We start from the raw sequence: 24492 nt of genomic DNA on the forward strand, positions 1-24492 counted from the left end.
GGGTTGGCCAAGTTACTGAAGATAAACACTTGCAACTCTTAGTGAGCTATTTGTGGTCATTGATAAAGTAAAAAAGAGATGATCTTTGACTTCTAAGAAGAATTGCACGTGTGTTATTTCTAATTGTACTTACCATGAGCAACAGTGAGCAGGTACCTCGGAGCCCTTTTGGTGAGATGGGCCGCCCTGCCTTGACTGCAGCCAAACTAGCAATGTAGCTACCAAGGATCTGCTCCAGGAGTAGAACCTGAAAGAGCCGAGAAAACTTTCTGAGGGCAGGTGACCTCCCTTGTTGCTAGCTTTTCCAGCTTGAAAGGTGAGAATTTACATGTCTAAGGGGAAAAAAATGGTTGATGTGAGGACCATAAAGTAGCCCTCTGAGCCCCAGTTGGCTGGCCTCAACCCACAAAGCCTGGGCCTTGCAGGAATGCAGTCCTCTCCACACCAGACAGTCTACCCCAAAGCATCTATGGTGTCATCATCTTCCAGGCTAGGCCCAGTTGTATTTCATAGCCAGAAAGCAATATTCTTTTACTTTCTAAACTCAGTTCTGTTTCAACAGATCATCAGTCCCTGTGCATTCTAGCATTGTGCTATCTGCCACAGAAAAGAAATCACATGGAAACAGCCAAAGTGATACACTTTGAAAATTGGCTCCATGCAGTGTACAGTTAGAGCCTGGTCACTTCCCATAACCAGCAAGGCACGTCAAGTCGCACCATCCAACCTTCATGGTCTTCGGAGTCCCGTGTTAGGATGAGTGAAGGGAAGTAAAGGACTTCCCAACCCCACACAGGTAGAAGAGATGCCAGGAAGGGGCTGGGACCCAAGTTTTCTTGCACAAAACCCTCTGCTAAATTTGCCATTTCTGTGAAAGGGAGGACCCAGGTCAGATTAATGAATAATTCTTTACCTCTTCCACCCATGAAATTGTTACTGCCATACAAGTCTCTTTTTTTTTAATTATTTTAATGGTTTACATTTACAACCATGCCAATTTTGCTGTGATCACATAGCATTTCACCTGTAATACCCTCTCCCTGTTTCACTAGAAATGATCGCCTCAGCCATTACCTAATGGTCAGGATCCAGACTCCTGTAAATAGGATGACTAAGGTACGTTTAGTTGCACAGAGTGCCACATCAGTAAAGAAATAAACACAACTGTAAAAGTGCACAGCTGCTTCTCTGCCTTGAGCTTCAGGAGATAGGATTCAATTGTGAAATGTTACAGAATCTCTTTTGCTATCATTGTCCCGACTGACTCAGAGCTTTGGGGTTGGTGTTTTACTTTTCCTCATTGTCTGTTCCATGGTATAGAAAGTGGAAGCTGTGTAGTAGGTGCTGAATTCACAGATGGGCGGATGAAATGACCAGTCCCAAAGACAAAAGAAAAGGAGCCTGTGTCATTTCAGGAAAATGGTCCCTTCCCATTTCTCTTTCAGCTAGAAGCAGTGGTGTGAGCATGGCTACCCTGCAGAATCTTTGGCTTGCCTCAATCTCTGGTTCCATCTCTCAGCAGTATGGGAACTCCTACATCTAGGGAGATGGAACCTTTGTGATTTTTTTTTTCCCCAACTGCAGACTCAGCAGCCTTCTCAATTAAGTGCCTGTGCTTTTCAGACAAATCACTGCTGCTCCCTTCTCACTCACAGCTTGTCGCAGACTTATTTTCTGATCTGGATGTGTCAAAGGGGCCACGGTGACTTGAGATTAGGTGTCTCTTCCCTGCCTGCCATGCTTTCTGCCTGACTCTATTGGTGACTTCTCCATAACTCCTTCCTTCATTATTCCTTGTTAGGAGAGAAAATGTCCCAGTAACCCCTGCTATCTGGTCCCCCCCAAATTCCTAGGAAGCCCTACCCTGGGGGCAGGACCCTCTTCTTCCAACCTTAACTGGACTTTTAGACAGTTGTCATTATCTTTGTCTAAAGGTCATAGCTAAATTGAATAAGAGGAAAGCTGTGTTTTCCTGCCGATGCACAAAGGCAGTATTGACTTCCCTAATCCAGTTTGCTGAGGGGTGAGAGAATTAAATTAGATATCTAAGCACAGAAATTGAGAGCCTTTGAAAACAAAGATAAGGAGACAAGACTGTATTTTCCCTCTTCCTGGGAGCTCTGTGCTCCGGAGTTTGCAGGTATGCCATCTGATCCATGGCTCACATCGATCAAAACTGTGCCAATGCATATTTAATCAGCGAGGGGACCTGGGTGCATTATAGCCATCATCCCGATATTGAATGGACTGTCAGACTCTTCTGAACGCTCCACCCCCACTCTCCTCGCCGCCGCCCCACTCCTCCCCTCCGCCCCTCCCCTCCCTGCTTTGGGAAGCCTCTGCATTTTCTGAGGCTAAAAAGTTGCTTTGTTTTTAGCTGCTGATGCATACGTTGCCACTGAGGAGAATACAAACAAGTAGGGTCCTGACGTATTTATTTTGTCTACCAGGCCAAGCTACACCAGTCCAGTTCCTTTCAGAGAGTTCTAACCCTTAAAAAGCAGAGGGAAAAAGAAAAAGAAAAAAGCAAAGGAAGATACCTCTTCTTATAGACTGTATTAAAGAATGGCCTTGTTAGAAGTAAAAGGAAAAAAAAAGATTCCAATATAAGCCATAGGAGTACGGAAGGAATAATTTCTGTTATTTTGTTTGAACAGCTCTGTGTTCTTGAAAATCAGACTGGGTGTTGCTAGTTCCTCAGTTTGCTTTGGAGCTCGGGTTCACCGTCATGTCAGGAATCTGTCTCACCATCAGGGAATCCAGTGACTGTGGAACAGGTTTTCTGCTTTTGCTTTTTCAAAGATTGGCAAATAGTTGAAGCTGTTGTTGTTTTGTTTTGTAAGTTTTGAAGGTTTTGTGGTGGCCTCCACTGGTAGGCCGTCTTATCATGCAGAGGTTTGGGATTTTGCCACTGATGGATTATCCCCGTGAGATGATGGACACCAGTGAAATCCAGACCTTACTGTGAGACAGAATTAACGCACCAGGTTTACTCAGAAGAAAAGGCAGCAGGCTGGGAATGCATGCTTGAGCTCCTGAAACTCAGTAGCATGGTCTAGCTCAGAGCTCTTGATTTTGGGGTAGCTTCTTGCTGATAAGGTCACCAAGATTTCCCTGCCTTGGTGCGGTTTGCTGCGGAGACTCATAGGATGTCATTTGCATGCATCTTGTTACACAGACAGCTACAGCTACTACAGAGACTGCTTCCAGGCTCAGACAAAGCATTGCCTGATAAGCAGACTTTACACACTAGAGTCTGTCTGGAGTAAACAACAGCCAGGAGAGCCTGACACTTCCATCAGTGAAGATAATTCCCCCCGAGATGGGAGTTAGGAACACTTTCTTTAGAACCAGGTTTGTGATGCTGCTATACCAGGACCGCATCGTGTGTAGGTTGGGGTTGACTTTTTACGTGAAAAAGTTCCTTGTATGATACGACCTGGATGGCAGAAACATGTTGCTACTTGTGATCTGTAAATATCAAAAAAAAGAAGGTGTCTGTGTGCTGTATTACTCAATCCATGTAACAGTCTTGTTAAGTTAAATGATTAATAGTGTACCCATTTTAGAGATGAAGAAATTGAGATACAGGAAATTATATAGCTGAGATTTTTTTTAAAAAAGATACTCCCTTAAAAAAAAAGCCATTTAACACTCTCTTCAATAGTGAAATACAAATGCAAGCACTTGTCCTCTCCTAAACTTGAATAGCATGCCCTCTGCAGAGGGTTCTTTGATCCTAAAATAATTCACAAACACCACATGTATGAATAATAGTACATAAGGTTTTAACTTGGTTGTGCATTGCTCTCCCTAGATGGGTTTACTTTTATGACATAAATGTACATGGGAACCCTTTCTGCTTTAGATAATGTAGATGACGGTTGTCTTCGTTTTCAAGTACAGAGACAACTTTAGGAACCTGCTATAGAATTAGTTACACAGGGGGTTGATTACAATTCTGATTTGAGATAGTTTTATGGTAACATTTTTTACATAGACTTCTGTCTACTTACAAGTAGGTAGGTGGTCAGGTTGACTCAGTAATGGGAATTCTGATTTAAATCACAGGTCAACATTGCATGTCCCTATGTTCCTCTCATGGGAAAAATAGAGTAAGTATTTTAGTGATTTTTTTTAGGAATAAATCTTCATCACAGGAAATGTGAGAAATTACTTCTATCTTTTCTGATCACTAGCTTCCTATCACTGGCTTCACTTACAACATCACAGGAAAAGATTCCTTGAAACCCACCTGTTATGAAGACTGACACTTAGTGAGTCGTGTTGTTATTGCTTCTAGAGTGAATGAATTCATGGCTTTGAAAGCTAAGAAATGACTCACCCTAACTGTCGGTTCACAATAGTTACTCCGTTTAATTTGTTCTCAACTTGTTAAAACTGCATCATTCCACAGCCTCCTCAGGCACATAGAATTTAACACATTGAGAGGAGGTGATGAGATAGTTACTCACTACTCGCCCTAAACAGTCACATCATCATACACAATCCTGGCTAAACAGATGGGCTTCGAATACCAGCATTAATGCCTGAAGTCTAATTCCTGTAAAGTTACTATTTCACAAACTTCTTATTCAGAAAACTAGTATGAAAAGAAAAAGTTTTGAGGAAGAAAAATAACCCCGCTTACACAGCAGTCTTATGTAGTCTTTGAAAATGCCAGTCACGGGTGTGGCTGGAGAGTGGATCTCCAGAGCAGCTGGCAGCCCCGGGGTGGTCTGGTGGACCCCTTCCAAGTAGTTGCTGCACAAACACAGCCTTTGCTCTCCATCGCATACAACATGTGCAAACTAGCCAGGCCCTTCTGGAGCTGGCTCTTCCCACCTCATCTCCCCATTATGCAATCACTTCGGTTAGCACACAAACACACGGTTCTAGCCCACTAGGAAAAATTACAGAGACCAAACTTTGTATCTTAATGTCAAGATACTGCTTCCTATTCAAAGAACCACGAAGCATTTCCATTCTAGTACTGAAGAAAACATACATGACATGACTTACCCTCCCATTTATCTATTTTAAGAACTAGGTCATTGCATGTTAATTTTTCATTAGGTGAGTCACGGTCGTGTACATGAATTGACCTGAAATATCGGTTTGGTTATTTGTTGTGCAGAAAGGATTCTGTACATTCTCTAGGAGTGTTAGTCATGTTTTGTATTTTCTGTAGTTCAGACTTCGTGATAATTTTACAAAATGGTTTCTCCTTCACCAGGCCAGGATGGATAACGTTCTGTTTAGCTGATTGTGTGGTGTTCTTCACTGCTTACCTCTAAGCCATGAGGATGCCTCTGCGTGACCCGTGCAGTGACACTTTACATTCTCACATAAGCTTTCACAAATATCTCTTCTGAGTTCAGCCTTTAACATCTTGATCTTATAGAAAAACACAGAGAGTATATCTAAATGTAGTTTTACAACAAGAATTTCTTTAGTAGCAGCAAGAGACCAATAAGCAAATTGTGATGGTCATAAATGGCATCTTCTAGAGACTCTTACTGTAAATGTGTGACATCAGATCAAAGCACAGTAATGCTTAACCTTGTGCTGTCAGTCAGGGACAGAGTGTTTCCTAGTCTAACTATGCGGGTATAGATGATAGCACATTTAGCCTGGCTCTGTGATCGAGTACTCACCTTCTCAAACCATAAAGACAGAAAATGACCTGAAGCTTTAAAGTTGTTATTGGCTAAATTGTGGAAAGCCACTGTTGATCACAGTCAGAGCAAACACTCACCTCCTTTCTCTCACCCTGGGAATTCCCCCCACTCTTCACTTATTTTCAGGACAGTATCCATTCCGATCTTTGAGTCTCTTTCAGTTAGATGATAGAGAACTCTGACTCTTTGGGACAAAACTTTCACTGAACTGGCTCATTTTTTCTTTCCCGTGTCTGGATGCCTTCTAAGTTTCTTCTTACTGTCTTTCAGTTTGGGAGATTAAGAACTAGACATCGAATTCTAGCAAAGGCTTTGCAGGCTCAGCTTTAGTCAAATCACTGTGCCTGTTGATAGCCTGAAACTTAGACGGAAGTGGTCTTCTAGAGACCAAAATTTGTGCGTTCATGGTTCGTAGACTTGTGTGACTGTTTCACTGGCTGAGTGGGAACTCTGCTCTACATTTAGGGAAGGGAGGCATGGACACTGCCGTGTGCCTGCTCTGCTCTACCCAGTTCTCGGTAGCCATCTTAAGGCCTGCAAGGCACTCGGTGGCCATTGGAGAACCACGCGTGGCTTCCCTCCCCTTGGTCAGTTGAGCCTGTGTACACTCAGGGCCTTCTGAGTGTTGGGCAGTGTCCTCAGCTCCGCCTGTGCTAGCAGGGTCACCCAGGTACTTGTCTACAGCCTGCTTCCACTACGCAGTCTCCAGATAACCCCGTGTCAGAGGGATGTGCCTCACCTTCCCTTACCAGCAAGTGGGATACACAGCAGAGACAAGAATCGGGAGTTTGTATCTTGAGTAGTTACTGAGCTCTGTGGCTGGGCCAGGCAGCCTGTCAAAGGGCCTAGAGAGAAGAGGAAGTGACTCGGCAGGAGCCTGATCCACCGCTACACAGATTCCATCAGCTGTACCAAGAGAGAGGTGCGCACAGTGAAAGATGGATCAGAGGGGAAGGGATTAATTCTAGGTCAAGGACAGGAGAGATTGGCAATATGCCATCTTTGCAAGAAGCTTAATTAATATAAAATATAGGGACGTGACACCTATATTTTCCCCTCATCACTTTTACCACATTCACGTGTTTTGTTTTTTTTTTTTTTATCATTCTTTGCATTCTGCTAAAGGAGTGCATCTTGAAAGGGAACAGACCGAAGGTTGTAGGGATCGAATATGTGTATCAGTCAGAAATTCAGGACAAGGTTCTGTCCTTCTTGTACAAGTTGTAGAAGCAGAGACCAATATGTCGACATGAGGATTTGTTCTGTCCTTTCTCTATGATTATATTGACAATGAACTATCTTTGAGTACCGCAGCAATATAGCTGTGGAGGCCATAAAAATGCATAGAGAGATGGCTACCAGTTCACTTAAGAGGTCTTAGCCGAGCTTTCAATAGGCAAACCCTGTCTATTTTAGTCTTAAATGTATGGTCATAAATTGTTTAAAACCAAAGGAAATGTCACTTTTCAAGGTTAGATTGATGTCTGAGGTTTATTAAGCAAACAGCAAACAAATGCCTAGCTCTGGGGGAGAAATGGATAGCTCTTACTTCCCCGCCACAGCATTCCAGCCCCATCATTTAGATACACTTGAAGTAGCATTCTTTGTAAAATTTAAGTAATATTCATTGTAAAATACAGATGTGTTGGCCCTTAAACTGGGAACCGTTAAAGAAAGTCACCACTCCAGTGCATGGTGATTGGGGAGCTTCCTATGTAAGAGAACTATCCCACTTGGTACAAGTCAATTTGTTTTTGGGGGTTCTACTCATTTCAGGTAGTCAGAAATCAAACAACCACACAATAATTGACCCAAACAGAAGGACATGAAGTCTTCCCCTAGTTCTCTAAAAAGTATATAAAAGAGAAAAGTAAAATTATTAATTTTGATAGTATTTCAATGCAAATGCTTAAGAGGACTTTGACTTGCATCAGTTGTCTGTGGATAGAAATTCATTTGTAATTCTGGTCATCTGGTTGGCTCCGTACTTAACAGCATCTGTGACCTTTTCCATTCGAGAAAGGGGCTGTGTTTCCTCCTCGTGGAACAGCACCAGGATGGGTAGAGAATAATTATCCAAAGATTTAGGGCACTCGGGTTTTCATGTGGAGCCTTGGCTTTGCTTAAGCCTTCCTGGGATGGAATATTTTAGCCTGACGGCCTTGGGTGGTAACATTCTCCGAGTTTTGAATAATACTGAGAATTCATGCTCGGATCCCAGTTTGGCTAGATGCCTCTTCCAGTGTTTGTGTCTCGGTGTTCTGGGTGGTGCGGGACCCGTGTAGACCGAGCCCGAGCTTTTCCGTGCCGTTCAGTTCTTTGACGCTCTCGTCTGCTTGCTTTTCTGTGGCTGGGAATTTTAAACTAGCTTCGAACATACCTCTTATTCAGCTTGTATTGCTCATGTTTACTGTTTCTCTAAAGTTAGGGTGAGGGAACAAATGTTTAAAACAAAAAGTGAACATAAAGATGTTTACTATAAGGTTAAAAAATGTTTGGGGCTCATTATCCCTATTTTCTTTGTAAATGAATAGATAGTTTAATCCTGTTGTCTTTTGTGTATCTAAATTAATTGACAGAAAAGATGTTTTCCACTGGTTTATGGAGAAGCATTAGTTAGAAAGATGTCACATCTACAAGTTCAATTTTAGCGAAGCTATCAAGAAGAGAATTATGTATTTGTTTGTATGGTTTTACAGAAAATGTTGTGTTTGGTAAAATTTTATCTGTTTTGTGTGTGACCAAAAGGTATTTCGCTAAAATAAATTGAGATACTTTGCTTTAATTTTATGTAATTAATGGTTTAAGTTTTTTCTAAAATAAAAAATAACAATGGTATGACTTTTTTTAAACACAAATAGTTTTGAAATGTTTAACTTTTAATTTTTAATGAAAAAATCATAGGATTTTAGAAAAGAAATTTCTTAGAAAAGAAATATAGTAATTGGCTATATTTTAGATCTTCTATTATAATACTAGTTTCTGTCATTAGAATTTCAAATCCATTACGATTTCTGGTTTTGTCTATTGTAACAAATGACAAACAGCAATTGTTATGATATGATAAAAGTTCTTATGCTAGATTTAAATTTTTAAAATTAACCTTTTTAACACTTCTGTTCTTTTAATTTTTGACCCGACAGAACTTTTTGTCGTATTTACCAAGTTAATAATGTCTGAAAATTCTAAAGTAGACATAGCCCTTCTAGTACTCTCTTATGATTGAGATACTTATTTTCTCAAAGTGGGGAGTCTTTTAACATCACAGCTTAGCATTTCTAGGTGAAAGGTCCCTGGGAGTACCACTTCTTTGTGCAGGCTCTCCAAAAAAGAGAAGGGATGCTCTAGCTAGGTCCCAATGTCCTGACCCTTTCCGTTTGGTCACGGTTACATGCTGTACCTCTTGATTGTTTATTGGCTTCTTGCTGAAATGCAGTCGGATTAAAGATAACTGATTGTAAACCTGTGACATCAAGGTAAAGTTAGGATCCACTCTTTCCACAGATATAGAGCTTTTAATATTTTTATTTCAAGTAATTATTAGTGTCTGTTAGCCTAAATGTCTGAAAATGGTTTATTCTCTTTGAGATATGTACCTCAGTTTTCCTCTTTTCTCCCAAACATATAACTACACTTGCTTCTAATTCTGTGAAATTCTTTTGAAAGTTCATTTTATCTCCTCCTGAAAGTAAGTGTTGTTTTAAGCTATCCTACTTAGATATTAACTTAATGGAAATATTTTTTAAGATCAAAAATTAATGTTTTTTTTAAAGAAATCAATTAATTTCTATAAAGGTTTACCAGATTCTGCTTTTACTAACAAACCCTTTTGGGGTTCCAAGATGCCTACATCAGTAGGAAAATATTTGTCCTGTGGGGAGCTTGCACCTCAGAAAGCCATGTCTGGACACTGGTTACTTGTAGCACATGCACTAGAACATTAGAACTTTGGAATTGAGGGGCATGAGGCTACAGTCCATGCTGCCATCTGGGTTTTTCTATACCAGCCTCAAAACAGGTCCTTTATTATGATCAGAATCAAGCTTCAGACATGTGTAATGGAGGATGGCGCTCTTATCAGTCATCAGGTTCTAAGTAATGAGGAAGTGGGTTTGGAACCACCTTCCCATTGGAGAATGATCCTCAGGAGCTTCTGTGACTGAGCTAGCACAGAGGAAACTACAGGAGGCATAAACAAAATTGAGCATTTGTGCTCAAGGCTCAGGCACCTGCCCCCTCCCACATTCCTTCTCCTGTCTTTTCATTCATCCTGTCATTTTTCTGACGTTCTCATTCTTGGTTTGGAGGCTGAACCTTTTGAGAAAGTCTGGCACCTCTGATCCACTTTCTCTCACAGATCCTGTAATTTTGGCTGTATTTTTTATGTTTTTCAGATTCAAGTCAATCTGAAAGTCCCAGCCAGCCAAGTGACGCTGACATTAAGGACCAGCCAGAAAATGGTAAGTTTAGCATGGGACTCTGGCTGCTGTACCAGAGTCCACAGGAGCCAGCAGCCAAGGCTGCCCTATGAGCACTCACAGCAAGAACTCTGAGGATTCAAAGAGAAAACTCAAGAGGCATCCTAGCAGCCTTAGACCCCCACCCCAATCCTCCACAAGGGTCCTCACTAGGACATTTAATTCTCTAGATATGTGAGAGGAGGCCCAGATTCACCAAGGCACATTCTTGGACAGCATGAAAGAAGGACCATGAACTTCTGGTGTCATTTTAGAAGAGTTTTCTTCAAAATGGGAAATGTCCAAAGATGTTCATTAAGATCATAGGAGAACAAGCAGTCTTCAAGATAATATAGATCTTATCCCTTTGCAAATGGCCTTAAGAAAGCACCGCATCTTTGAAAGATTTTTCCCTTTCAATTGTCTGAAATAAAATAGCAAGAGAACATGAAATGCCTCAGTTGTGTAAACAGAGCAGTCTGCTCACCCAATCTCCTCTCTTTCCCTGCTTGCAGTACTGGGGATTGAACCCAGAGCCCCCACGTGCTAGGCAGGTCCCCTACCACTGAGCCACATCTCAGATTCTAGGTGAAGTTACTGTTACAGAGACCTTTCCCAGATGGAAAACACACTTTAAATATAATAATATCTTGTGAAATGTTCAAAATTTATGATCTACACTGCAAGGATGAGAAACATAGTCATAGATTGGAATATTAGATTGAACAAAACAGCTCATTTAATAAAACTGGAGATGTAAACTAGTAGTCTCTATCATAGGTCAATATATAGATATCTTTTTAAGTCCTCAAGTATAAGACCAACCTCTGTAATATTAAAACAGTTAATTAACCTCTCAGGGTATTCATTTACTTATCTAAAATAAGATACTATTACCCTAGTGGAAATTAAGTAAGGTAATACACTTAACATGCTTACCACAGTCTTTTTCAGTGATTTTATATTAAATAAATAAAAATGTTAATAATGGTTCATTTTCCTTGCCTATATAATGCTGTCATTCTTTGCTTTTCATCTCCTGCTTCATGAGTGAGCGTACCTCTCTGCTTCCTCCTTCTCTCCTTCTGTTCTTCATTTTTCCCATTTTGATCTCCAGTTGATTATCTGGAAAGGATAGGTAAACTGAACTATTTTAGGTATGGTGTCCTGGAGGGCTTACCTTATCACATTAGACATCCTATCACTAGTTGTTCAGAACACTTTCTATTTTGTTAACCCTGGAAACTCTCTGTTACAATTCTCCACTGTGACATTAAATGTGAACCAATGATCCTTATTCTCATTCTGGTATTGGGTGAAATTTTCATCGAAGTTTTTTTTGATGAAGAGGCAGTTAAGGAAAAACAGGGGAGAGCTCTGCAGAGTAGTTTCTTAGTGCCAAACAGCTGCATTTTGCCTTCATTGGCCATCTATACAGCAATATTTATAGTCTTGTTTCTTTCTTTTTGGCCTGGCTGGTGATGCCTTTAAAGTCCCATTTTTCATAAATTATATTTGTACTCATCTGCCTGAAGATGTGTCCAGAGATACTTTATTTTTATCTTAAAAACTGGTAAGCTAGGGGGTGTGTAGCTCACATATTTAGGTCTGGATACCCCTCCAGCAGGTCTGCGATTCATCTGTCTTCATAAAATGGCCGGCAAGCTGTTCACATGCAAATATAAACCGAGTGGGGAGAGGCCTGGCATACCTCTCTGGAGCTGCCTGCAATACCGATAGTGTGCATCTCCCAGCCAAATATCATCCCATGACGCAGCCCACTGTTTCGGCCAAAGGCATGGTGAGACAAGCCAAGTTCACTTTTAACCGGGCTGACTTGGTGCTACCTCAAGGATTCAGGGGTGTGAGTTCAAAGAAAAGAAGTGCTTATAGCTAAGAGATAAAGTAACAAGTTGCCACGTTTCCAGCTTCAGTGTATTTTTGTTAAAGAAGAAGCCACTGTGTCTTAGACCTCTCTACTGGAAAAGGTCAGCACACCCCTTTCCTCCATCTGCCCTTTGTCAGCCTCAGACAAAATATCATATTTTCTTCGTTAAAGACACAGAACCACAAAGGGAGTAAATGAAGACTTTAGGGCAAAGTCTTCAGATGCACTAGGTAGCCTGTTCTCTGTGTTGCCTTGATTGACATATGTCCTTCTTCATTGCCCCAGCCTGTGAGCGTGAACATGAGTTTCTGAAGGGTATCTGGTTTCGCTTTGAAAGGTGAAACTCTCCTAGGTGTATCAGTTAAGCTCTATGAAATTTTGGAATCTTGCTGTGTGATGGTGTGACAAAATCTTCTTCAAATGCAGTGGGAACGCATTGTTCTTTCCCTATAAATATACACACACGCACACGAGGGAAACCAATCTTTTTCTCATCGCTCTTGAGAAAGGTAATGGGAAGCAAATGGTATTTCCTGTGTAAACTGTGGAGAGTGAATAGACAAATGGTAACATGCTGCTTCATCTACAGCCGTCAACTAGGCCATGCAACTCTAGCTAAAGTGGATGCAGCTGTCTTTACCTCTGCCTCCAGTCTGCTGTGTTCTGGAGAATTTTGCTTTCTTTACTCCTATTTTCTTAGGACTCAACTGTGAGAAAACACAAATCTTTGTCCAATTAGAGCCATAGATGGAAAATTTTTAAGGAATTATGTGGAGCCCAGAAATAAAATACACATTTCTGAAACTCAAAATTGATATAATCTAATGGTTAAAACTATCTCTGGAGCCAGACAGACCTGTATTCAAATTAAATAGTAGCTGGGTGAGTCAATGAGCTTCTTCCATAAACTTGATTTTCTTGTAAGCATACTAGAAATCAAAGAAACCTACTACATGAGTATCAAAATGAGAGAGCATGGGTAGGAATAAGACAATGCCTCATTCATAGGAAGAGTCCAAAGGTGTCCCAAGTAAGGCTTGCCATAAACATCAGACACTATGCAAGGTTCCCAAGCTGGAGTCCTGGGGCCAAAGGGATGTGGTCAGAAATCAACCAGAACTACAGGCCATCCTCTGTAGATGACCTCTAAGACGTCTGGCAGTGAGTTCTTTCTTAAGTCCCAGAGCATACATCTACTTTACTGTTTAGCTCTGTCCTCGTTCTGTTGGTCTCCCATGGGCTTAAGGACTAGTGAATGGAAGAGGTGATTCAGAGTTGCTGGGACCTCAAGGTGGGTGTGTTCCAGAAGGAGTTATCCTAGACAGAAGGGACGCTGCCTAGATTTCTTTAATATTAGCTAAGTTTTTTTTTTCCTCTAGGAGCATAAAACAAGTAGAATCTGTAAAATGGTGTAAATTGTGTTGGGAATATAGCTCAGTGGTGGATCACTTGCCTAGTGTGGGTGAATGATTCCCCATGATCAATCCCCAGGACCATAATAAAAAGAATAAAGAAAAGAAAGCAAAAGATGCAAACCAAAATTAAAATAATATCCTCGCCATACAGAATAAGGGTATTTATTTGCTTAATGAATAAAATCAGTATGTTGATAAAGGTGTTGCATATATATATATATATTGTATTTCCTCGCTGTTTTCCTCGCTGTTTAGTTACCATAAAGTTTTTAGGGAGGAGGAGCTTCTCTGGAGAAGTTGAACATCTAATTTGTATGTGGGGAAAGACACATAGGCAGAAATATCTAGATTTAACCAGTTGTTTCCGAACCAAAGCTAGAGTGAGTGGATCAAGCTTCGCTGCCCCAAAGCATGTGTGGTTGGCATTGTGTATGTTTGATTGCTGGAGGGAATACAGTGTAGATGAAGCATGCAGCTCTGATGCATCAAGTCCATCACTTACGAGGGCAAAGCTTATGAGATAGCATTTCTGCTTAATCAAGGCCCCGTTCAGTTGGGCCAGAGAGAATCAGAGTCAAGTCAGCACAGGCAGTCCTCAGACATGTTCCCCACTGGGTCTTACCAATATCAATGAAAGCACTCAGGAGTAAAAATGGGAGGAGCAAAATTCCGTTGCCAGAAAGAGAAGGATTATGTCAGTCTCATTCCCCTTACCTTAGTGATATCATTTTTTTTTATTTTGATATGAGAATCCATGTTAGTATTGCGGTCACCGTCTTTGGGTTTAGTGGCACTTGGTCCTGTCCAGCAGCTACACCATGTTGCCACATCAACCCTCAGATGGGCCTGTGCAGGTAGGGGAAAGCCATAAATCATGACACTTGCCCCAGATTTTGAAGTTATGCAACTCTGCCTGCCAACTGCAATATTGACTCTGGCTGTTTTTTACTTGTTTGTGTTTTGACTCCAGCTTTTATGTTGACTAATTTTATTTATTCCAGTCCCATCTTGAATTGTTAAACTCAGTATCACTGTTAAATGTTACTAGATGAACAACGAAAAGACTGATTTTATCATAATTGTTACTATTTTATTAGTTATCATTTTCACTCATTTCTGTGTTTATTTTGAAAATTTTAATGTTTTCCAAACGAGTTGTAGAGATACTGACTTCCTAGCCTAAGATTTATATGTAGGATTCACTTTGTAAGTTGGGGGTGAGAGAAGAAAACTATAAATTTCTGTTTCTCTTTTGGATAAACATTTTTTTTTTAATCTGGTAAATGTTCTTTTAAAAAAATCAACTTAATATTTTCTTTTCTCTACTTCTTCCACAAATATAATAGATGTGTTATGATATTAAATCACAATGTTAATAACATTGAAAAGGCAGAAAAGTCAATTAAATATTTCAAACTGAATAAATTGTGACTTCTGGGTGGACTTCTTACATTAGATGCTGGTTTTGGTGAATGTGCCATTTTTAGGTCATTTCAAGAACTATGAAGGCAACACACCCTTCCAGCTTGCATTTCACTGGCAAAGCAGGAGTGGTCTGGCACCATTGACTTGTAAAGACAGTCTATCGATATTTCGAAATTCGCATGACTTTCTTTGACAATTACCTAGCAACAGTTATTCTCTGCAGTGTTCTTCAGAGGACTCTGCAGGGACAGACACAGTAGAGTGACCACCAAAATAGCAGCAATAACAGTAATGATCAATATTCTAAAATATGTAAAGGCCCCAACTCGGGGAGACAATACAGTCTAAATGCCTGCTGGTCTTCGGCTCTATGTGATTAAGTTCTGACTGATGAATTTTCAACAATGCGATGGAGCCAGGAAACTAAACTTTCTTCAAAAGACCAGGAAACTAAACTATGGCTTGGTCCGAAGTCAGAGTTTGAAACTTGATGAATTCTGAATTCTTATGTAACTTCAGCATGTGTGACCCATTGTAGTCTTCTTAGAAATTCCTGTAAACTTCTGGGTCTTGTCTTGGGAAAGATGGGTGAGGCAATAGAATGGCTGAGCTTACACAGCATCCAGTGTAGAAAGTGGAGGAAGGAGTAGCTCTCAAGAAGTGGCTGTACCCTCACACACTGGGAGCAGTTTATTGTCCACACACAGAATGACTGGATGTGTGGGCTTTAGCTCTGTTGGTTGATAGCCAAAAATTCCCTGATTATCAGATTCTGAAATGGATGAGCAGGTGATCTGTTTTAGATATTTCCCCCTCCCCCATCTCTAACTTCTTACATAATTACAATTATTTAATTACAAGGGGAAGAAGAGAAAATGGGTTTTCTTTTTGTTTCTCCAATCCATTTGTTCCTGTGTCTCATGAGAGACTCAGGAGTGCCCTTTTAGTGTAACATTCAAAATAGGAGAGTGTTTATAATTTGTATGGGGTTGTGCAGATATACTTACTCACAGATCTGGAGTCTAGCATTTGGATTAAGGGGGGGGGATCATCATCAAGTCAGTGCTGTAGAAGGTTCATCTGGTGCTTGGCTGCAGCTCTATCTGCTATTGACGTTCCCTGTGAGCTGAGCCTGGAGCTAGCATGACAGGACCCTTTGATGGAGATGCCATTAAAAGGACCATTTCTGATGGCCACTTTCCCATACTTCCCCATCAATCAAATATCAGCCTGGTGAAGTATCAAGGGGCCTAGTGGAGTCAGGAATTGTGTATGAGCCTTTCCTGACACAGACAGATCATTTCTCATTTGTCATTTGAATGAGAATTTGTTGTTTTGAAGCATGCAATGTTATTTTTTTGGAAGGAATAATCAGTTTATGGATAATATTAATAAATGGAATGTGATATAAATAATGTATTTGGGGATTTGGAGGTCACTAATCCAGATTGATTAGTTGCCTGCCAGGAAAAAATTCATGGAAGCCGCAAGGATTTTGGCACCTTTTCTCACTCTATCTTCCTCATTCTTCTTCTCTTCTTTGGGTTTTACTCGGGTCCTAGAATCTCTGTTTCCCTGGCATGAATTTATTGTTAAGGAAATCTGCTGAGATGACTCCAGCAAGGTGGGAGGAGGAGGAGCGTTTCCTGCAGAGTGCTCTGCTCCATCTTAGTTGATAATTTCTGTACTTGGTTGACTTGAACCCAGAGGGAGCCAAGGAGTCTCATGTGCCTCATCCACAGGCATCATATGGCAAATATCCAAAAAGAGAAGTATAAAGAACACTGTGGCAAGTCCGAGCTGGAGAGGAATAGCCCTCCAACAATCTTTCCACACAGAAGGCATTAGATCTCCGTAGGTATTTTACAACCAGAGGGCAAGCAAGTACTTGTGTGCTCAGAGATGAACAAGGAGAAACTTTGGAACAGGGCACATTAGCAAAGGAGAGCTATCGTGGAAAGCCAGACACAATCATCTGTGAAGGGAGCATAAGGCCGAGCGACTTGAAAGCTCGTTCTTCAGTTCTCAGAAGCCACTCAAGGGAGAGTCTTCAGAGCACATTCAGACCATGCACTTAGGAGTGTTGAGCCAACCCAGACATGCTTCTGACATCCTGTTCTTGAGGACTTGACAACCTAGGAAGGGGAGCAAAAGGAAAGATTCATTCACTCATGCGTCAGATCATTGTCATGAGCATTCTGAGTCAGGGATGATTTCAGCAGTGCGCAGATCAAAGCAAAGTCCAGTGCTTACCTTCTTGGCCAAGAAGACTAACGATAAACTGACTAGTAGACATGTAATGTGACAAGTAATGTTAAATGCTATGAAGAGAAGTGAAGTTGGATGAGGATGTGTTACTATTATAAAAGGTTCAGAGGAAGGTCCATCCTGAGATGTTGCCATTTGAACTAAAACCCAAAGACTAAAGAGTAAAATTTGCTATTATTAGTTACTTCTATCTTAGTAGAATGGAACAGTAAGAAAGCTGGCTCTGGGGTATGTATGTAGCACATGGGATATACTTACACACACAGTCTTCATTATTTAAGCCAAACTCTGTACGTTATCTGGTACCTCGTCTGTATTCTGTACACACTCTGTGGAAGTTGCCGAGGTAGCCATGATAGTGGTGTGTGGGAAGGTTTGATTAGCCTACGATGACTTCACCGATCACCAAGGGTCAAACCACTGGAATTTAACCCACTAAAAATGAAACCTGAGGAGACTGCTTCCAAGTTCTGTGACGTTTGGTACCTTGCCCAGCAGTTGTTTTGGAACAATGAGCCAGTTGTCAAGTGCTGTCAATAGGTGCAGTAGAGAGAGCTGAGAGTCACTCAACCTATGAAAGTAAGTGTAGAAGTTTAATCAGTGGGATATCAATTGAATACACCACTGGGGCCTTATGTGAGTCACTGTTGAAAGAAAAGGCAAAGAAAGTGTGTTTTTTTCATAACATCTTGCTATTGGCAGACTCTCTGCCTCATAAAAGATGACGAGTATAGAAAAACTGTCAAATCCTACAGCTCTGGAAAATTCCACTTTCAGAAGTAGAGTCAAGAAAGGCATTTCAGGTAATCTGGAAGTTAGAGGATTCCATCTTTGCAATGGGGAAAGCTAAGTCTGAGTGTTTTGTTCAGTGTATTAGTTTTTCAGGACTAGTTTGCTTAGATTAATAAATAAGCTGGTCTGAAGATGTTAGATTAACATAAAGTTGACCCTTTTAACATTAAAAAATGAGTAATGGTCACAGACTTAATGGGAACAGTATTGGGAAATAGGATTAAATTCTTTGGGAATCTAGGGCCAAATAATGCAAAAATCATCATTTTTGCTTTTAGGATCATAGCTCACATTCCTTAAGGGCTTTTTGTGTACCAGGGTGTTCATCCACGTTCTCTAAGAATAATAGGTCCTGATGGGATTCAGTCTGAAAGACATCATGGAGGAGAAGGGAGAGCCTTCAGATTGTAATATAGCCCCATTGCCTGGGATGAGGAGCGGTGGTCTACATGTAGGGATTTATGTAGGAAGAGTCCCAGATAGCAGGGAGTTTCTAAGGAACTTTTTTGTCCAGGACAGTGAGAGTCCTTGAGCCAAAGTCACCAGTTGACTTCTTGTGTCCCTGATGCAGGAATGGGCCTGCTCAGTGTCTCCCCCCCTCAGTCATTGGCTAGGGGCAGCCTGGAGGAAGCACAGCCTCCAGATGTGCTGGGAGTCCTGAGGAGCAGCAGCATGGTCATCAGGCACTGATGATGGTCTTTGTAGCAATGCTCTGATTGGCTCACTTTAGAAAAAGTTCCAAGAGTTCTACATGTGCGAGCTTATTTAATCCTATTTCTACAAGTGGATGCTGTTAGTGTGTTCATTTTACAGATGAGGACACAGAATTTAAATTATTTGCCCATAGTCAAATATTCAAAAATCATTCCAACTCCCTCCAGCTGCAGTCTGATGGTTTAGCCATTATACATGGTATTGATTTATAATGTGGGGTAAGTAATTTAAACTCTTAGGCGTTTAGTTTTCTGTGTCAGAATTTCCCCCAAGATATTTATTTTGTTGTTGTTATTGGTTCTAACAGTGTCAGTGCCTTTTGCTTCCTGTTTGTTTCTTGGGATGGATAGTCATCTCCTCCTCTCCTCTCTCCTGACCTCCCCTCCCCTCTCCTCCCCTCCCCTCCCCTCTCATCTCCCTAGATATCTGATGCAGTTTTATTCAGGCAGCCACAGGCTTCACTATAACCTTAAACTGAGAGGTCAGTTTCTGTGAGTGTTGCATGTATGCATGTTTGTATATATGCAAACGTGTTGACGGTTCCGGTACATGCAACTGTTCCCAATGGATATCCAGCAAATGGAGCCCACTCGCCACCTTATTGTCTCATGGTCATGAAGAAGCGTCTCTTAGTGGACATCTTGATTTCATTTTTGGCAAATCATATTTTATGGAAAAAATATATTCTTATATTTTAGGAACATTCTTCAAGTTTTTTTTGAAGGAAGTCAAATATTATGAATGTATGTTTCATTAGTGGATATATTGAAGCATTGAACTAACTTTTCATTTGGCTTTCTTGCCAGAGTTGGATAGAATTTAAAATGGGGTTTGTTTTAAATATTTAAACCAGGTGCTGTTATGTTTGTTGGATGGCACAAAACAGTTACATTTGCCAGTGAATTTGAAAGTTCTTCAGCTGCAAAACATGGAAGAATGTAGTTTCATTGAAAATATAAAATGTTTATTTCCAGGCCATTTTTTTTGAGCAGTACAGTAAGAATTTTCACCTTACCTCTTTCATTTCAGATTTGTGAATTATTTAAAAGAATTGGTTAATTCTCCATTTCCAGTGAGCAAGACAAAGTTCATTAGGATATCTGACTCCTGGCAATTCCCACATTCGCAGATCATGTTAACTCCATGGAGAGGTTTATCTTCTTTTGAAATTGCAAATGTTGTCTAAACTGAAAGCTCTTCAATTGAATGCCTCGTTATAGCTTTGGACCCTAAGTAAGATCCTAACAACAGAAGGGGAGATGGATACATCGCCCATTCTGAAATGGCTGCACAGAGGAGCATGTATTCGTTCAGCTGCAGGATTTGCAGAGTGATATTGTGGGGCTTTTCCCAGCACACCTTAGTTAGCCCAGTAGTTAACAACTATTGCTCCTGGAAGTAAGGCAAAGGGAAAAATAATCAAAGAAATGATGCACAAACATGTATATACCCAGGAAGAGCTGCATGGAGTGTGAGTTTGTTTGTGGGTTTTTTTTTTTTTTTTGTGGTATTTTTTTTTTTTTTGCTTGTGATTGTATTCCTGTGAACTCACTGGGTCTCTATTCAGAAATTATAGTTTGGGTTTATTCACAAAAGTAAAGGAAAGATGAATTTGCAGTTAAGAGAGACAATAAATGAAGTGTTTTCAAAAATAGTCCACCAGAGAAATTAATGCAAGATGTCTCTGATCATGAGAGACAGACCAGTTCTGTACAGCCTTTAGCAGGTGCCAGGAAGAGCCAGGGAAGATGGGATATGTACAGACTGCCCATCTTCTATATTGTATCTGTTACTCATCCTTTCAAAATATGTGTTGGGTTCGGTTCCATCAGAGCAGACTTGAAGGAGGACCATGTGCAAGCCAGGGAGTGCTTCTCTGTGTAAAGGACCTGAACATTTAAAGTAAAAGCAAGGCTGGGATCCTGATTATCTGTCGCATCAAATGTCAGAACTCAGCTCTCTTTCCATGTGGGATTTCCCTGCACATCACCAGGGCAAGCAAGAATATTGTCCGTAGTCAGGCAATGCTAGGTAGTACATTATAATACACAGTATAATTTTTTTAGTATTATAAATTGTTTTGAGTATGCAGTCTGATTTTGCCATAACGGTTCTCCAGATAGACAGTGAAAAAAACAGGGTGGCTGAGGAGCATGTCCACGCTTGGTAGCCAGTGAGAGGCCAGGTTCTGTTGAAGTTTCTCTCCAGAGAGCTTTGAGACTAAGATGGTAGATAGTAAGGTACTTTGGAAGTTCTTGAAAGACTTATACTTAGCAATCATAATATTATCAAAATAGGGAATTCATCCTCCTTCCAGTTGATCTTAATCACATCTACTTATTAATCTATGTGCTCGTCTGGGTGCCAAGCAATAGGGATATAAATAGAAATGAAATTCATACCCAATCAAGTACATATGTGAGCAAAACAGAGAAATTTGATTGTGTTTGATGTGAGCATGTTTGGATAGTGTTTGGTATATATGGTGAAGGCCGGTACACAAGTTTGAGGCTATGCAGGAGACAGCAATGGTAGACCACAAGTATGCACAGAACAGGTGGGATCTTTGGTCTTGATTCTGAAATGTCCACATTCACTGGATGTTACTTTGGGCTTTTTAACCCATTAGGAATATCTCTAAATCCCCCTCCCATACATAGAGGAACTCGAGTCTACCTAGAGTTCTGCATCTGGCTGAGGAAACATTCTCTTCTGGCTCTCAGCTGATGCTCCTGCTGAGACCATTCACCTTATAAATCTCTCCTGTCGTATGATTCTGCCTTCCATGCTCTGTGTCCCAGATGTCTGAGCCCCTTTTCTGTCTCTGCTGTGTACCTCTGGAAATAACACATGTAACCAACTTTGGTGGGTGTAGGGAAACGGGGCTGATGAGGGAGCACTTGAGTAATACCTCAGAAGACACAAGCAACTTCCCATGGATTGTAAACAATGCTGTTCTTAAAAGCACTGACCTCTGCTGTGTGTCCTGTTGGCTCTCTTCTCTCTTCCTGTCTTCTCTCAGCTTTCTCCTGCTTCCTCTTCTGTTCCAAATGCAGAGGCGTTTCAACCTTGTACTCTGTTGAACTTTTCAGTTAATATTCTTGGCAATCTCCTGTTTTAATTGTGGTGGAAATGCACCATCAAGGTATTTTCCTAATTGGTAGATCTGGCACCCTTGATAAGATACTAAGCAAGACTTCCATCCTCTGGATGTGGAAGAGGGAATACTCATGGGTCTACATATGCAAAAAGAGCATGCAGAGGAGAGGCCCTGGGCGCAAAGCGTGCAGCACGGGTACAGTGCTTTCCAGTCACTTCGTGTCTAGTGCCTGGATGGCCAGGCACCCCACCTATTTCCCTGGGATAAAGCATGCTGACTGCCTCGCTGACAGCCAGAAAGCATCTACGAATGAGAGATGGAGATGAAATTAAAATGTGACTTCTTTGGCATCCACCTTTCGAACCTAGGCCTTCCCCACTTTACTCTAATTCAATTTAGTAGATGTTGGAAGGAAACTAATACAGTTAAAAAGAACTCCATGTAATCTCACTCACATTCTTAGAACATCATGCTCAAGGTTTTCTGGTCAAGGGTATTTGCATTTATAGGGTAGTTAGAGCCAGAGTTCTCTTCACGTGAAAAGTCCTTGCTTTGAGAATGACATTTTGAAGCTGTCAAAATCTGATGTCCTCAGAACTCAAATCAAATGGCCTTTTACTCTGTAAATATTGAAGAGAAGGCTGCATACTTCACAGTGAATTCACGAGCCTGCTGAGTTGGGCTCCAAAAAGAACATTTGTTGAGTCAGTTATAATAAAATTTAAGCCTGAGAAACATAATGGGAAAGTACTAAAAGCAGTCACATCCCCCATGTCCCCCTGGCCACTATGACTTTGGCATTGCTTGCTGATGGGGTCTTCTTTGGAGTGAAGCTCATCATGTGAATCTTTGTCACATGACTGTTCTCATCTCCAATTTCTTGCTGTTTACAGGGAACTATAAAAATCTTCACACTAAATCTTCAGATATCACATTTACTCATCCAGCCAATATTTATTTATTAAACATCTGCTGTCTTCCAGAAACCATTCCAGGCCTTAGTCACAGGACTGTAGGAGCTGAGAGTGGATATGCCTCAAATGGCAGAGATCAGCAGGATAATGGAGACTTTATGATGTTCAGCCTTATCCAGCAATTCTTTCTGCCACACAAATTCTCTGCTTTTCTTAGAGTTATCAGCATCTCCAGAAAGAATGAATGGACATCGAAAAGTTACCTGGAATACAATTGAAATCACTCTCTTTCTTTTCCAAAAAGTTAACTTAAAAATAATTTGTTTAGAATTTTGAGTCACTTTTGCAGTTTTAATATTGTGTTTGTTAAAATTGTGACTATTGAAATAACTGCAAAGGGAGATATCCGTGGGTTATAACCTCCACAAAAGTGAGGGCTTTGCCTTTCTTTGTTCTCCATTATCTCCTGACTGTAGTACCTCGTTTACCACCGAGTATGAATTCAATAGGTTTCTGCTATAAACACAGAACCAAACAAGGCGGCTATGTCCTTGTAGCCTGGTACAGGAGCAGTTCCTAAAGGTCTGCTGTTGGTGTGATTACTGATGACGGCCAGGTAGAGTGTGTGTTCCTGGAATCCAGTCACTCTGGAGACTGAGGGAAAAGAATACATTTGAGGCTGCTCTGAATCTTCAGCTACATGCTGAGACCTTGTCAAACAAACAAACAGAAACAATAAAGATTAAAAGCACATGGATGATGTCCGTACTCAGTGGGCTTCTGTGGAGTGCATGTGTGTCCCAGACCTTCTCCTCTGTGCAGCCCTGTATCTAGGACTTAGATGGTTGGCCAAACAGCATATGTTTTTGTTTGCTGCATTGTGGCAGGGATGTGTCTGAAGCCCTATAGCAATGTTGGCTGCCAGTTAAGGAGGAAAGGGTTGCTTTGGCCTAGCCTGGCAAGACTTCAGGCTTCTTATTTGAGAATCTTCATCGTCCCCACACTTCTTGTCTGGCCACAACCAGCAGCTTTCCTCAGAGTAGTGCCCTGACAGAAGAAAAATGCGTACGAGGTTGAGCTGGGTAGCGCTACTCCAAGCATAGGAGAAGAAATTGTCATATGGCGAAGAAGACTGACCCAGAAGTGTCTTTGTTCACAGAGACTTAAGCAAAGCAAAAGGAGATGCCTTAAATGGGACAGCGCCGGGCCAGAGGCAGGCCACATCCATCTTGTATCATTTCAGCACATACATAGGAATGGTGTCCCTCTGTTACTCTTCTTCATGACGTTCTGAGGTACAGAACATGGGTAATTTGAAGATATGGTGAGTCTGATAGGTTTCCTATTGGAGGAGAATGTGGAAGGAGTTACACCCTCCTCCAACGTGAGCTTTGCCGGAGTCCGGGCTGTGAAATGCCAGGGGAGCATCTACATGTGATCTTGTTCCTTTCTATAACTGACGTGGGGAAGGGACTGGGTCTCTCTCTGCCCCAGCTTTGCCTTCTGAAGAAATGTTCACTGATCGCTCGTACTCTTCTCTGCTCGTAAGGACTCTGTGCGAATACCATATATAAAATACCGGATGATGCATAAACCAATCGTGCCATACATAAATCTGGCTCCTAAAATAATTCCTAGAAACCAGTTCTTTTGTTTCCATGTCTCTTCCAAAAAATATTAGGAGTCTACAGATACTTTTTTTCAACACAATTCTTGTTTATAGGTTGAGCACAGTAACAGGGGCCTTACCTGTATGGCTGCTCCTCTCTCATGGGGAATGCATTGTACCATTTGGCACACAATTTCCCCTCCAGGCCTTAAGAATCCTCATCCAGGAT

At 41.1% G+C, this 24492-nt stretch overlaps 1 protein-coding gene across 7 annotated transcripts in view; it reads left to right on the forward strand.

The window, feature by feature from the left end:
• Positions 1-24492, forward strand: part of Nfia (nuclear factor I A) — a 347864-nt gene that overhangs the window by 173331 nt on the left and 150041 nt on the right. For all 7 annotated transcript variants that reach the window (XM_006974032.4, XM_042271440.2, XM_042271442.2 and 4 more), the window contains one exon: positions 10076-10141. In XM_006974032.4, the coding sequence (XP_006974094.2) occupies positions 10076-10141 (66 nt within the window). The remainder of the gene's footprint in view (positions 1-10075; positions 10142-24492) is intronic.

Source organism: Peromyscus maniculatus, chromosome 2 (genome assembly GCF_049852395.1).
Source record: "Peromyscus maniculatus bairdii isolate BWxNUB_F1_BW_parent chromosome 2, HU_Pman_BW_mat_3.1, whole genome shotgun sequence".
In the NCBI taxonomy this organism is placed as follows: domain Eukaryota; kingdom Metazoa; phylum Chordata; class Mammalia; order Rodentia; family Cricetidae; genus Peromyscus; species Peromyscus maniculatus.